General features: G+C 66.1%; 1 protein-coding gene across 1 annotated transcript; it reads left to right on the top strand.

Annotated features, from left to right (window-relative positions):
* Window positions 1–6,020: 6,020 nt before the first annotated feature.
* On the top strand, window positions 6,021–11,144 carry LOC309686595 (zinc finger protein 783-like; the record flags this gene model as incomplete). Its single annotated transcript, XM_082499324.1, has 7 exons — window positions 6,021–6,266; window positions 7,653–8,054; window positions 8,154–8,280; window positions 8,662–8,775; window positions 9,502–9,612; window positions 9,734–9,853; window positions 9,992–11,144. 7 exons carry the CDS (start codon window positions 6,021–6,023, stop codon window positions 10,720–10,722), a joined length of 1,851 nt encoding a protein of 616 aa, XP_082355450.1. The 3' UTR covers window positions 10,723–11,144.
* Between the last annotated feature and the right edge of the window lie 2,071 nt (window positions 11,145–13,215).

Below are 13,215 nucleotides of genomic sequence, written 5' to 3' on the forward strand. Positions count from 1 at the left end.
CTCTGCCCTGGGGAGGCCACATCTGGAGCACTGTGTCCAGTTCGGGGCTCCCCGTGTCAAGAAGGACAGGGATCTGCTGGAGAGGGTCCAGCAAAGGGCTACGGAGATGATGAGGGGACTGGAGCATCTCTCTGATGAGGAGAGGCTGAGGGACGTGGGGCTGTTCAGTCGGGAGAAGAGAAGGCTGAGGGGGGGTCTTATCAACACTCATAACTCCTTCAAGGGAGGGGGCCGGGGGTGGGAACAGTCTTTTTCCAGTGGTGCCCAGTGACAGGACAAGAGGGAACGGGCACAAACGTGACCATGGGCAGTTCCATCCCAACCTGAGGAGGGACCTCTCTCCTGTGGGGGCGGCAGAGCACTGGCACAGCTGCCCAGAGAGGGGGGAGTCTCCCCCTCTGGAGCCATTCCAAACCCGCCTGGAGGTGTCCTGTGCCACTGCTGGAGGTGCCCCTGCTCTGGCGGGGGGGGCACTGGGGGAGGGCCCTTCCGACCCCCACCAGTCCGAGATTCCGGGATTCTGTGTAATAAGACACATAAGCCGAGAATCCCTGTGTTTGCCTTGAGAAATAACATCCACGGGTTGGGAAATACAGAGAGCTGCTTAAACTCTTGGGTTTGTGTAGTCAGAGGAAAAAAAGCCAGCTGGTCGGCAAGGCGGGAGTTCTTCAAAGAGAATTCCCGACGCATTGATTGACTTGTAAGAAGCTTTAGGTCGTGTTTAATCTGCAGATGTGACGCTCGCCCCGCTATGTGCCACCTTGTCAGTAGGAACACGTCTGAGAATAAAATGGGTTTGGTTCGAAGAGCCCTTTACCTTCTCGGAAGGGGAGAAACAAGCTCGCGATGTGGCATGGGAGGCTTCTCTGCCGTTGTTGTTTTAATTCTGCTTTACGGGTTGCCGGCTGAAGCGTCCTCTCCCGTTCTCTTTTCTACGGTTTGCAAATTAAGGGGGGTCCAGCATTTCATGATTAACGTTGATAAACGATTGTTTCTTATAAAAGTTTGCCTGTGCTTGTCTCTCCTTCCTCTTACCCCATCAGGTGAAGGGTCTCATGCTGCACGTTCAACTGGTGCTGCCGCGGTGCCAATAAACACAAAACTACAGAAGCTGAGCTCTTGGACAAGCCCATTCTAGGAAGAGATCGTCTTCCCTTCTCGATGTGACTTTTTAGGAATACCAATCAAAAAAAAGAACCCCTTTTCCAGAAAGCTCCATCTGCTTTTGGGGGATATTTGGCCTTATCTTGTTTATGGTGCGTTATTCTAGTCCAGTCTCTCCCACCCCATCCCCATCCCCATCCCCATCCCATCCCATCCCCATCCCGTCCCCGTCCCCATCCCCGTCCCCATCCCCGTCCCCATCCCCATCCCCATCCCCATCCCACCCCCATCCCACCCCCACCCCATCCCCACCCCCACCCCCATCCCACCCCCATCCCACCCCCATCCCATCCCCATCCCCATCCCCATCCCCATACCATCCCCACCCCACCCCCATCCCATCCCCACCCCCATCCCATCCCCATCCCCATACCATCCCCATCCCCATCCCCATCCCCATCCCCATCCCCATCCCCATCCCATCCCCACCCCATCCCCATCCCACCCCCATCCCATCCCACCCCCACCCCATCCCCATCCCCATCCCATCCCACCCCGAGTGGGTCGCGTTGCGTACCGCAGGCGCTTCCCGTTGCCCCGGTGTGGAGGCAGAGCTGGAAGCGGTTTGGCGGAGGGTGGCTGGGGGGCACCGAGTAAAACGGGTTCGGAGCCGAGGGGAGGCGGGGCGGCTCTTCCCGCGGGGGTTGGTTGGGCTGGTGGCCTCCGCGCACGCCGTGGTTTAACCCCGGCCGACAGCCAGGACCACGCAGCCGCTCGTCCCCCTCCCCGGTGGGATGGGGGGAGAATCAGAAGGGTAAAAGTGAGGAAAAACTCGTGGGTTGAGATAAAGACGGCTTCATAGGTGGAGCAGAAGCCGCGCAGCCAAGCAAAGCAAAACGAGGAATTAATTCACCGCTTCCCGGGGGCAGGCGGGTGTTCAGCCATCCCCAGGGCTCCGTCACGCCTAACGGGGACTTGGGAAGACGAATGCCATCACTCCAAACGTCCCCCTGTTCCTTCTTCTTCCTCCCGGCTCTATATTCTGAGTGTGACATCATATGGGATGGATGTGGGATGTGGGATGGATGTGGGATGTCATATGGGATATTTCCCCTTGGTCAGTCGGGGTCAGCTGTCCCGACCATGTCCCTTCCCGACTCCTTGTGCCCCCCCCGGCCCATCGCTGGCGGGGTGGGGTGAGGAGCAGAAAAGGCCTCGACTGCTTAGAAACAACCCCAAACGGTGTTTCACCAATGATATTTTCATCCCCAATCCGAAGCACAGCACTACTGCTGCTGCCAGTAAGAGTCAGCTCCACCCCAGCGGGGCAGCCAGGTGCCGCAGGTACAGAGATGTTACGCCGGTGGCAGAACTTAAAAAAAAAAACCTACAGAAATTCTTAAATTTCAAAGCTGAGGGGGTGATTACTCTGCCTCCCGACCGCCGCATCCCGCGGGATGCTCCCAGCCCCCGGCACCCCTCCCTCCTCCCGAGGGGGCAAAGCCGCCGCGTCGGACCACGCTCTTAATTCCCCACCGCTGCAAAGAGTGGGGTCTTTAGCAAAGGCTGTCCTGCGTGATCAAAGCTCCCCCCGGGAGGATTTGACATCCCCGGGGAAATATTACCTACGCGGTACAAGACATCGGATAAATCTCAGGAATAAAACACGCAAACCCTGCCCGAGCCGACGCCGGCCGAATCTGTGGCCGAGGAAAAGAAACGCCCGGGTCCCAGCGGATATCCTACGTTTCTTCCCGGTGTCCCCAGCTCGGGAACTCCTGGTCTGCTCCGGCAGCTCAGTGCCAGGCGCAGGGAGCGTCCGACCCGGGTGAGCCATCGCAGGCGGCTCTTGATTTAACCCGCGCTTTTGCACAGCGCAGGAGCAGCCGTACCCTCAAATCCCACCAAAACCAGGAGAAACGAGAGGTCTCGTGGGAGGAGAGGCTGAAACGAGGGTTCCCCAGCCCCCCTGCCGCGTCCTTCCGCGGGGTCCAAGGAGCTCTTTTGGTCCTGTGCCCTCCCGGCGGCGGTGGCGGCGGTGGCCTTGCCCGGTGGGTGTCCTTAAACGCGTCAGGGGAGACCCGGGTCCTTCTCTCAGCCCTTGCCCAAAGGGGTTGGTGTCATACCCCGCGCTCTGCGGGTCACCGATGCTGAACAGCTCGGAGCAGGTTTGTCAGAGACACGTGTATTTTTTCGTAATGACCAAACCCGCTGCCGGCCGCGGTGACCGCGGGGGTCCCGCTGTCTCCCGTTCACCGCGGTGTCCGTTCTGCGCGGGTTCATCGCCGTGGCTGCCCCCCCGCGGGCAAGGACCTGCCGCCCGGGGACGGTGAGAAGATGGGAGAGTGGCCGGTCCCCGTCCCCTCCCGGCAGGGACGGCCGTGCCCTTCGGCAGGAGATGGCTCCTTCCCGTGCGGAGGTGGCGGGTGCGATGGCGGGGAGTGGAAAAAGACCCCATCAACAGTAAACTGCTATTATTTGGTGGTTTCCCAAAGAAATGGGGTTTCCGTGGCTGCGCTGTGTCTCCCTGCTGGTCCCCGTTGCCAAATGCCCCCCCCAAAGTCGTGCCGGAGGTGCTGCCTGCCGAGGTCTGGGCGAGGGGATGCGACGAATCCCGGTGGGACCGGGACGGAGAGGGCGGTGCCGGATGGGCGGCAGTTCTGCGCGCCCGAGCTGGTTTTTTCAAATTTATTTTACCAAAGACCATCATCTCCCACCCGCTCCCTTAATCACATGGAGAGAACGAGCTTCCCGAAAGCTGCTTTCAGCCCGTCCCTTTGGGGTCCCTGTCCTGCCTCCCCCAGCTTTGGGTGTCCCCCCCGCTGCCCCGTGGGGTGTCACCGGCGGCTCAGCAGCTCCCGCTTTGGGCCAAGTCCGTGCCCTCCGTCCCAGGGGACAGCCTGGTCCCCTCCCCTGCCCCAGGCATCGGTGGGTGCCAGCTGCTCCGGCTCAGCCCCGTGGGCGCTGGGCCATGGGGCGGGGGGGGGGGGCATTAGGGACGCCCCAGATGGGGGACGCAGCGCTGGAGGGGACGCGGCGGCGGGAAGCGATGGCATCTTCGAGCGAAATGGCTGCTCGGGCTCCCGTGACGCCTGCTCAGCCCGTTAACCCTTCTTGTCCCGCTGTCCTCTCTGCCCGGAGGATGGGGCCGTCCCGGTCCGTGTCCGGCAGAGCAGAGCCCCCACCGTGGCCCCCACCCGGACCCCGGAGCACCGCGGTGCCAGAGGAGCTTTTCCCGGGAGGTTTCCGTGAAGGCGGGACCGTAAGGTTTGGTTTTTTTTTCCCCTGGTCTGGCACCAGCGCTGTTAGACCGAAGTGTGCCGGAGTTGGGGTGAGGGCGCACAGGGGTCCCCCACGCCCCGTACATCCCCCCACGCGGGTCTCCCGTCCGTCTCTGGCCAGGACGGGGGTGGCCGGGTGCTCCCCTCCGGGGGGCTCCTGGCCCTCCGGTGTCACTGGGTGTTTGCTGGGGGGAGAAGGGGGGTGCCAGCAGCACAGCCCAAGAGCGGGGAGGGGAGACACCCCCTTCCCCACCCCGACCCGCCACCTCTGGGTGCTGGCGGGGACGCGGTGCCCGGCTGAGCGGGGCAGCCGGGGGCTTTGCCTTCAGGGCACCCACTGGGCTCGGTGCTGGTGCTGATCCTGGAGCCGGGGCCGATGCTGCGGATGGGGCTCGGGGCTGACACCGGAGGTGATGCTGGTGCCGGTATCAACACCAGTGTCAGTGCCAATACCGGTGCCACTGCCAGGGCTTGGTGCCGGTGCCACTGCCAATACCAGTGGTGACACTGGTGCTGATGCTGATAGCGGTGCTGGGGCTCAGTACCGGTGCTGGTGCCCGTGCCAGCGCTGGTGCTGGTGTCAGTGCTGATATCTATGCCCACGCTGACACCAGTACCGATGCCCGTGCCTGTGCTAGTGTCAATACTGGTGCCCGTGCCAGTGCCAGGGCTTGGTGCCAGTGCCCATACCAGTGCCAACAGTGGTGCCAATGCTGATACTGGTGCCAATGGCGATACTGGTGCTGGGGCTCGGTGCTGGGGTTGGTACTGGTGCCAGCAGTACTGCTGGTGCTGATGCTGATACTGATTCCCATGACCACACTGGCACTGATGCCCGTGCTGGTGCTGATACTGGTGCCAGGGCTTGGTGCCGGTGCCGATGCCAATGCTGATACTCGTGCCAACAGTGGTGCTGATGCTGATACTGGTGCTGATGGTGATACTGGTGCTGGGGCTTGGTACTGTTGCTGGTACCTGTGCCAGCAGTGGTGCTGGTGCTGATGCTGACACTGGTGCCCATGACTACACCAGCGCTGATGCCCGTGCTGGTGGTAGTGTCGGCACTGATGCCCATGCTGGTGCCGATGCCAGTGCCGGGGCTTGGTGCCAGTGCCGATGCCGATGCTGATACCAGAGCTGGTGCTGATGCTGATACCGGTGCTGAGGCTTGGTGCTGGTGCTGGTGCATGTGCTGGTACTGATGCCAACGCTTGTGCCAACGCTGGTGCCGATGCCTGTGCTGGTGCCGGTGCCAGGACTGACGCCCATGCTGGTGCCGGTGCCAATTGCAATGCTGATACCAGTGCTGACACCGGTGCTGATGCTGATACCGGTGCAGATGCTGACACTGGTGCCTGTGCCGGTGCTCGTGCCGGTGCCAGTGCCGCTATCAGTGCAGTTTGGATTCTGTCACCGGTGCCAGTGCCGATACCGACGCCTGTGCCGACACCGGCGCCGCTGCCGCAGCCCGTGTCGGTACCGCGCCCCGCCGGAGCGGGAGCCGGAGCCGGTGGCGGAGCCGGCGGCGGCGGCGGCGGCGGGCGGGCTCCGGTGCCGGTAGGCGGCAGTGCTCGGCGCTCGGCGCCGCTCCCTCGCTCCCCCCCCGCCCGCCGCCGCCGAGCCCGGAGGAGGCGGATGCAATTCCCCGGCTGCCCCTGGCTCCTCGGCGGGGCGGCGGGGCCCGGCCCGCAGCGCGCAGGCACCGACACCGGCCCCGGCCCCGCTCCCGGCCCCGCTCCCGGCCCCGGCCCCGGCCCCGGCGCGGCGGCGGGCGGCAGCGCGGCCCCGCTCCGTTCCGCGCTCTCCCCGCCGCGGCCCGCTCCCAGCCGCCGGGGCCCGGCCCAGCACCGCGGGGCCATGGCCGAGTGGGCGCCCGCCCAGGTAAGCGCGGCTGCGGCCGGACCGGACCGCACCGGACCGGACCGGGGGGTACCGGGAACGGCACCGGAGGCGGAGGCGGAGCCGACCCGGGGCGGCCCGGGCAGCCCGACCCGGACCACCCCCCCCACCCCCCCGCGGTGCCCCGAGGGTCCCCCTCCTCCGCCCCCCCCCACCCCCGGCACCCACTGCCCGCGGAGCCCCGGCGGCCCCCTGCGCCCGCCCGAGGCGGGGTGTCCCCGGGGACCCGGGATGTGGCCGGGCACTGCTGGCCCGGGGTGTCCCCAGCGCCCCCAGGATGTCCCTGTGCACCTCTGACCCGCGATGTCCCCGTACCCCCGGGATGTGGCCGGGCACCGCTAACCCGGGATGTCCCCATGTCCCCGGGATGTGGCCGGGCACCGCTGGCCCGGGATGTCCCCATGTCCCCGGGATGTGGCCGGGCACCGCTGGCCCGGGGTGTCCCCAGTGCCCCCAGGATGTCCCTGCGCACCTCTGACGTGATGTCCCCAGGATGTCCCCGCACACCTCTGACCCACAATGTCCCCATACCCCCGGGATGTGGCCAGGCACCGCTGACCCGGAGTGTCCCCATGTCCCCGGGATGTGGCCGGGCACCGCTGACCTGGGATGTCCCTGTGCTCCTGGGATTCCCTGGTGCCCTCTGACACGGGATGTCCCTGTGCCTCCAGGATGTGACTGGGTAACACTGACCCAGGATGTCCCTGCGTACCTCTGACCTGCGATGTCCCCGTGCCCCCGGGATGCCCCGAGCACCTCTGAACTGGGATGCCCGTGTGTCACCAGGATGTCACTGGGCACCTCTGATCCAGGATGTCCCCGCACTCCTGGGATGCCCCAGTGTCCCCGGGATGTCCCCAGGCCCCTCTGACCTGCAATGTCCCCATGCCGCCAGGATGTGGCTCAGCACCACTGACCTGGGATGCCCACGGTGCCCCTGGGATGTCCCTGGGCACCACTGACCCGGGATGTCCCCATGCCCCCAGGATGCCCCCCAGGATGCTCCGTGCAGGCTGCAGCCCCGGGATACCCCAGGCATCTCTGACCTGGGGATACCTATGTGTCCCCAGGATGTCCCTGGGCACCTCTGGTCCAGGCTGCCCCATGCCCCCGGCTGCTCTCTGCCACCCCCCAGCCCCATCATCCACTCACCAATCCAAGGGCCAAATCCTGCCCGGCCCAGTCGCTGGCATGTGATGGGCATGGTGGTGGCTGTAGGAAATGTCCCCAGTGGTGCTGGGGACAGCGGTGGCCAAAAACTCCCAAACTGGCAAGGGTGGTGCCTGCCACGGGGCTGGGGCTCCGGGCATGATCTGGCGGGGGGATGACCATGGGCGCCCTCCCACCCGTGCCCTCCCCACGGCCCAGGTGCAGGAGTGGAACGTGGAAGCCCCCCACCTGATGCCGCTGCAGCCGCCGCTGCTGCCGGAACGGGCGCATGTGCGGGAGGCGCAGCTCCACTCCGCCGAGGCTTCCCTCTGGACCGTGGTGGCCACGGTGCAGGCGATGGAGAGGAAGATCGACCTCCTCGCCACCCGCCTGCTCAGCCTGGAGGGTCGGTCCGGCACGGCCGAGAAGAAGCTCCTGGACTGTGAGAAGACGGCTATGGAGTTCGGGAACCAGCTGGAGAGCAAGTGGGCCGTGCTGGGCACCCTCATCCAGGAGTACGGGCTGCTCCAGCGGCGCCTGGAGAACGTGGAGAACCTCCTGAAGAACAGGAACTTCTGGGTGCTGCGGCTGCCCCCCGGCCCCCGGGGTGAGGTCCCCAAGGTAATGGCTCCCGGGGTGGGGGCTGCGGGCCGGGCAGGGGGACCCTTGGCTCCCCCAGGGAGCGGGCGCCGCTGAGCTGCCCGGGGCTTGTCCCTGCAGGTGCCGGTGACGTTTGTTGACATTGCCGTCTACTTCTCGGCGGAGGAGTGGAAGAATTTGGAGGAGTGGCAGAAAGAGCTGTACAATAACCTGGTGAAGGAGAACTATGAGTCTTTGATCTCCCTGGGTAAACATCCCTTTTCGCCCCTTTCCCGGTAGGACGGGGTGATGGCTGCGTCTCCCCGGAGGGTCACGGACGTGGGTGCCCTGGTCCCCCACGAGCGGTCGGCGGTGGCACACGCCATGGAGCCGGGGGCCTCCCGTTTCAGAGAGAGCGCCCATGCAGCCTGTGCGGGATGACGTGCCGTGCCACGCTGGTGCCGCCGTGTGGGGCAGCCCGTGCCGCCTGGCCCCCGGGGGGGGTGGAACGGGTCAGGGATCCTGCCAAATTTAGGGGAGATCTCAGGGCTTGTGTGTCCCCCGTCCGTCCCCTCGCCTCTCGGTGACGGGGAGGGTCGGGCGGATGCAGCCCCTCCGCCGGTGCCAGCCCCGCTGTCTCCCCGCGCAGACGGTGCCATCTCCAGAAGTGAGGCGCAGCCCCGCGGTGAGCGCGGGGAGGGACCCTGCGTCCCCGAGCAGAGGGAGCTGGAGCAGAGGGAGCTGCCGCCGGACGCCTGCGCGGGTGAGGCACCGGCCAGGAGCCGGGGCAGAGACAGGTCGTGTCCCCCTCCGTCCCTGCTGCCTCCCACATCGTGTTTCCCCCACCCCACTGCTCACCCTGGGGATGTTCCTTCTCCTTCCCCAGCGGTCCCGGCCCCCCGGACCCAGTTTTCAAGCCATGGCCAGACTCTGCTCCCAGCGGTGCGATGGGGCCACCACAAGTGACCCCAGAAAATCCCCCAGGACTGATGTTCCAGGGGTCTTGGGCATCCGTTGCTGGTGTACCCCACATCATGTCGGAGCCCATGGGCTGTCCCACAGTCACCCATCCATCCTCACGGGCTGTGCTGCTGTCACCTGTCCCCAAGGGCTGTGCCAGGGTCTTCCAGCCCATGGGCTGTACCACAATGACCTGTCCCCACGTGCTGTCCCAAGGTGGCCCATCCCCATGGGCTGTCCCATGGTCACCCATCCCCACGGGCTGTCCCAAGGTGACCCATCCCCACGGGCTGTCCCATAGTCATCCATCCCTATGGGCTGTCCCAAGGTGACCCATCCCCATGGGCTGTCCCATAGTCACCCATTCCCACATCGCCCCCGGGGGTGTCTGATGCCCCATAACTCCTGTGGGATGGGGATGTCCTGCATGGCCGGGGCCCGGGGGTCCCTCACCCCAAGGCGCAGTGGCCGTGGGGTTGTGGTGGGCGGCCGCAGCCCAGCAACCGGCCAAGTCTCTCCTTGTGAACAGAGTCGCTGATCTCCACCTCCGACATCCTGTCCCGGATCAAGCAGGAGGTGGCCTTCGTGGGGGAGCAGCAGTTCCCGGAGGAGCGGGGGATGCCGGCGGACCCCTGTGCAGGTGAGCTGTGCCGCACATCCACCGGCTGCCCAACACCGGGGGAGCCGCTGCCTCCCCCAGCTCGCTCGGGGCAGGATATGGCCCCGCTCGGCTGAGTCCCTGTCCCCGTCCTTCCCCGCAGGCGCGGACGCCCTGATCACGGCGCACGACTTCTTGTCATGGATCAAGCAGGAGGAAGAGCCCTGTGTCCGTGAGCCCTGGGAGCTGCCGGAGAGGGAGATGCTGACAGGTCCCGGTCCCGGTGAGCGATGCTGAGCCCGGCCTTGCAGGGCTGGGAGGGGGATGGGGTGGGGGGAGCACAACAGGCTGCCCACAACAGGTTTGGGGACATCGCCGGTCCCCCGGCAAGCAGTGACCGGAGCCTTTTCCTCCCCTGCAGCCGGCGAGGGGCTGCTGGTGAAGACGGAGGAGCGGTGTCCCCACGCCGAGCCCCCCGAGGAGGTGGGCATGCCGGGTGGCTCCGGGGAGTTGCTCTTCCCCGGCGCTGGCTTTGGGACCCCCGAGGGACAGGCAGCGGTGACAACGGCAGCGGTGGCTCTGCCGGCACAGCACAGACTGGGCAAAGCCCCCGGCACAGAGCCGGGGCCGGGAGCCGAGGCGGCGGGGGTCCCCACCGCGACGCCGGGACCTGCCGAGGAGCGGCCGCACGGCTGTGCCGAGTGCGGGAAGAGCTTCAGCGGGAAGAAGAGCCTGCGGATCCACCAGCGGAGCCACGCGGCCGAGCGCCCCTACCCCTGCGCCGAGTGCGGCAAGAGCTTCAACTGCCACTCGGGGCTGGTGCGGCACCAGATGATCCACCGGGGCGAGCGGCCCTACAAGTGCGCCGAGTGCGGCAAGTGCTACAGCCGCAAGGAGCACCTGCAGAACCACCAGCGGCTGCACACCGGCGAGCGGCCCTTCGCCTGCGCCGCCTGCGGCAAGAGCTTCATCCGCAAGCAGAACCTGCTCAAGCACCAGCGCATCCACACCGGCGAGCGGCCGTACCAGTGCCCGGCCTGCGGACGCAGCTTCCGCTACAAGGAATCCCTCAAGGATCACCAGCGGGTCCATGGGGCGGAGGCGGGCCCCCCCCCGCTGCCCCCACCCGGCATCATGCCCCCCGGGGACTAGGGGCCGCCCCACCGCGGACTGACACCCCCTCCCCGGGACGGGGACAGGCACCGGCCACGCAGCTTCCTACCAAATACAGGCGCCCAGCCGGGGTGGGGGGCGCGGGGAGCCCTGGGGGGGGCCGTGCACCCACAGATCCCCTCCCCCGTGGCCGGCCCCTGCCATGGACGGACGCTCTTTGCCCCCCTCGCCACTCGCCCCCCACCAGACAATCTCACTGCACAGGATGGGGAGCGGTTCCCTCCCCGCCACGTGTCCCCCACCCCCCCACCACGTCCCCCCCCCCCGCCTGCTGCTCTGCTCCTCACCCCCCCGCTGCTTATTTTTACTGCCCCCCTCCGCCGCCGCCCCGTGCCGTCCCGCTCTGTACAATGCTCGGGGGTGTAGTTTTGTATGGACAATGTGATATGGAATAAAGTCGTGCCGGGCTGCAGCACCTTTGCCCCCTCCCCCCGCCCCCCCCCAAGGGGTCCCCCATCTTTAATACCTAAAAAAAGATGGGGACAGACTTTTTATCAGGGCCTGTTGCAATAGGAGAAGGAGTGATGGTTTTACACTGAAAGAGGGGAGATTGAGATGAGATCTGAGGAAGAAATTCTTTCCTGTGCGGGCGGTGAGCCCCCGGCGCAGGGTGCCCCGAGGAGCTGTGGCTGCCCCATCCCTGGAGGTGGTCAAGGCCAGGTTGGACGGGGCTGGGAGCGACCTGGGCTGGGGGGGGGTGGCCCTGCTAACGGCTGGTGGTGGGACTGGGTGGCCTTTAAAGGTCCCTTCCCACCCAAACCATTCTGTGATCCCCCCCAGGTTCTGCAGCCACACTCCTGCCCCATCCCCGTGGTCCGGTACCCCGGGACGGCAGCGGCAGCACCTGCAAGCCCAGGGATGGGGAAAGTGCCAGGGAAAAAAATTACGGCACAGCATGGGGCGTGAGGCAGTGGGACTGGCAGAGCCGAGGGTCGCAGTGTCACCGGCTGCGGTGGCTCTGTGCCGGCAGGGCTGCACAGAGATCCCCCCAGCACCAGGAGCGGCTGCACCCACAGGTGAAACCTTCCAGGGAGAGGAAAGGACGGGCAACGATGCTCCAGCACACGTATGTGCACGGCCGGGAGGTGGTCGTGCTCCCTGCGGGGATGCGGGTCCCGGGTCTCCCTGGGCAGCTGCAGCCCCCAACACAGCAGAGACACCCCCCTCCCCTTGTCAAACCCTTCCCAGCCACGCCGATCCCCAACACTTCTCATTTTCCCTGCCGTTTCCCCGAGACGTGTGGGCAGCAGGCTGCGGCCAAGCTCTCCCCGGGACACGGACCCAGCGCTCACCTCCCTGTGCCCCCCCCCCCACCCCTCCACAAATCATTTCACCAACGGATAAAACGCAACCGGACGGCAATGCCCCGCTCCCATCGGCAGCGCAGGCAGCGCTCCCACGTGTCCTGCCTTCATTTGAACCAGGCGAACCCCCCCCGCCACTGGTCCCAGCTCCCTCCTACCCTTGATTTGGGTCTGTAAATCATTTCCCCCGTCTTTTTTAACCGCAGCCCCTTCCCCAGGCACCCCCGAGCGGGGCGTCACCATCCCCCCGAGGGAGCTGGCCACCCTGGGAGGCCCCGAGCAGAGCCGGTGACCCGGTAAGTGCCACGTCTCACGACGCTTTGCCCGGTGGCTACTGCCCACACGGCTGGCACTGGCAGTGCTACCTCGCTGTCCCGTCCCACCTGGGTGGCATTGGAGCTGCCACCGAGCAGGGACATGGCCGCGGGTCCCTGCAGGCTGTGGTTTGGGGGGGGAGCATCAGACTAAAGTGGGCTTTTGAGCTGTGGGGGCTGCAGCCCGAGGAGGAGGCAGGGTGTGCGGGGCTGGAGCTCCTTGGGGACCCTGCATGTTGCAGGGGACCCTGCACAATGCCTGGGGACACGGCACACGCCCTGGGGACCTGCACACTCCCCGGGGATCCTGCACATTACCTGGGGACACCGCACGCCGCCCAAGGGACCCCAACGCACACTGCCAGTGACCCTGCACAGCGCTTGGGGACCCTGCACATTGCCTGGGGACACTGCATGCTGCCCCGGGGGAACCACGCACGCTGCCCCCGAGCTGTGCACGCTGTGCCCCGCTTCTCACAACCCCAGAACCACGCAGGCGGCGCAGGCTGCTGGTTCCGAGCCCGGACAACACAGCCTGGGGCTGCAGGGGCTCCCCTCAAATGAGCCTGGGGTCGCTTGCCCCATGGGCTTGCCCCGCGCAGCCCGTACCGGGCTGCGCGGGGCAAGCCCATGGGGCAAGCGACCCCATATCGCAATACAGAACTCAGCCCGCAACATGAGGGGGCTGCCGGCAGTGCACCGGCAGCACCGGGGATTTGCACGAGGAGGGAACCACAGACAGGCGGCGAATTAGCAGCATGACACAGCAGCAACCGAGCAGCATTGGCACAAGCGAGCTGGGTGGCAGAGGAGGTTCGGGGACTTCCCCGAGGCTACGCGGGGAGCCAGGAGGG

Source organism: Vanellus vanellus, assembly GCF_965231255.1.
Source record: "Vanellus vanellus genome assembly, chromosome: 2".
In the NCBI taxonomy this organism is placed as follows: Eukaryota; Metazoa; Chordata; class Aves; order Charadriiformes; family Charadriidae; genus Vanellus; species Vanellus vanellus.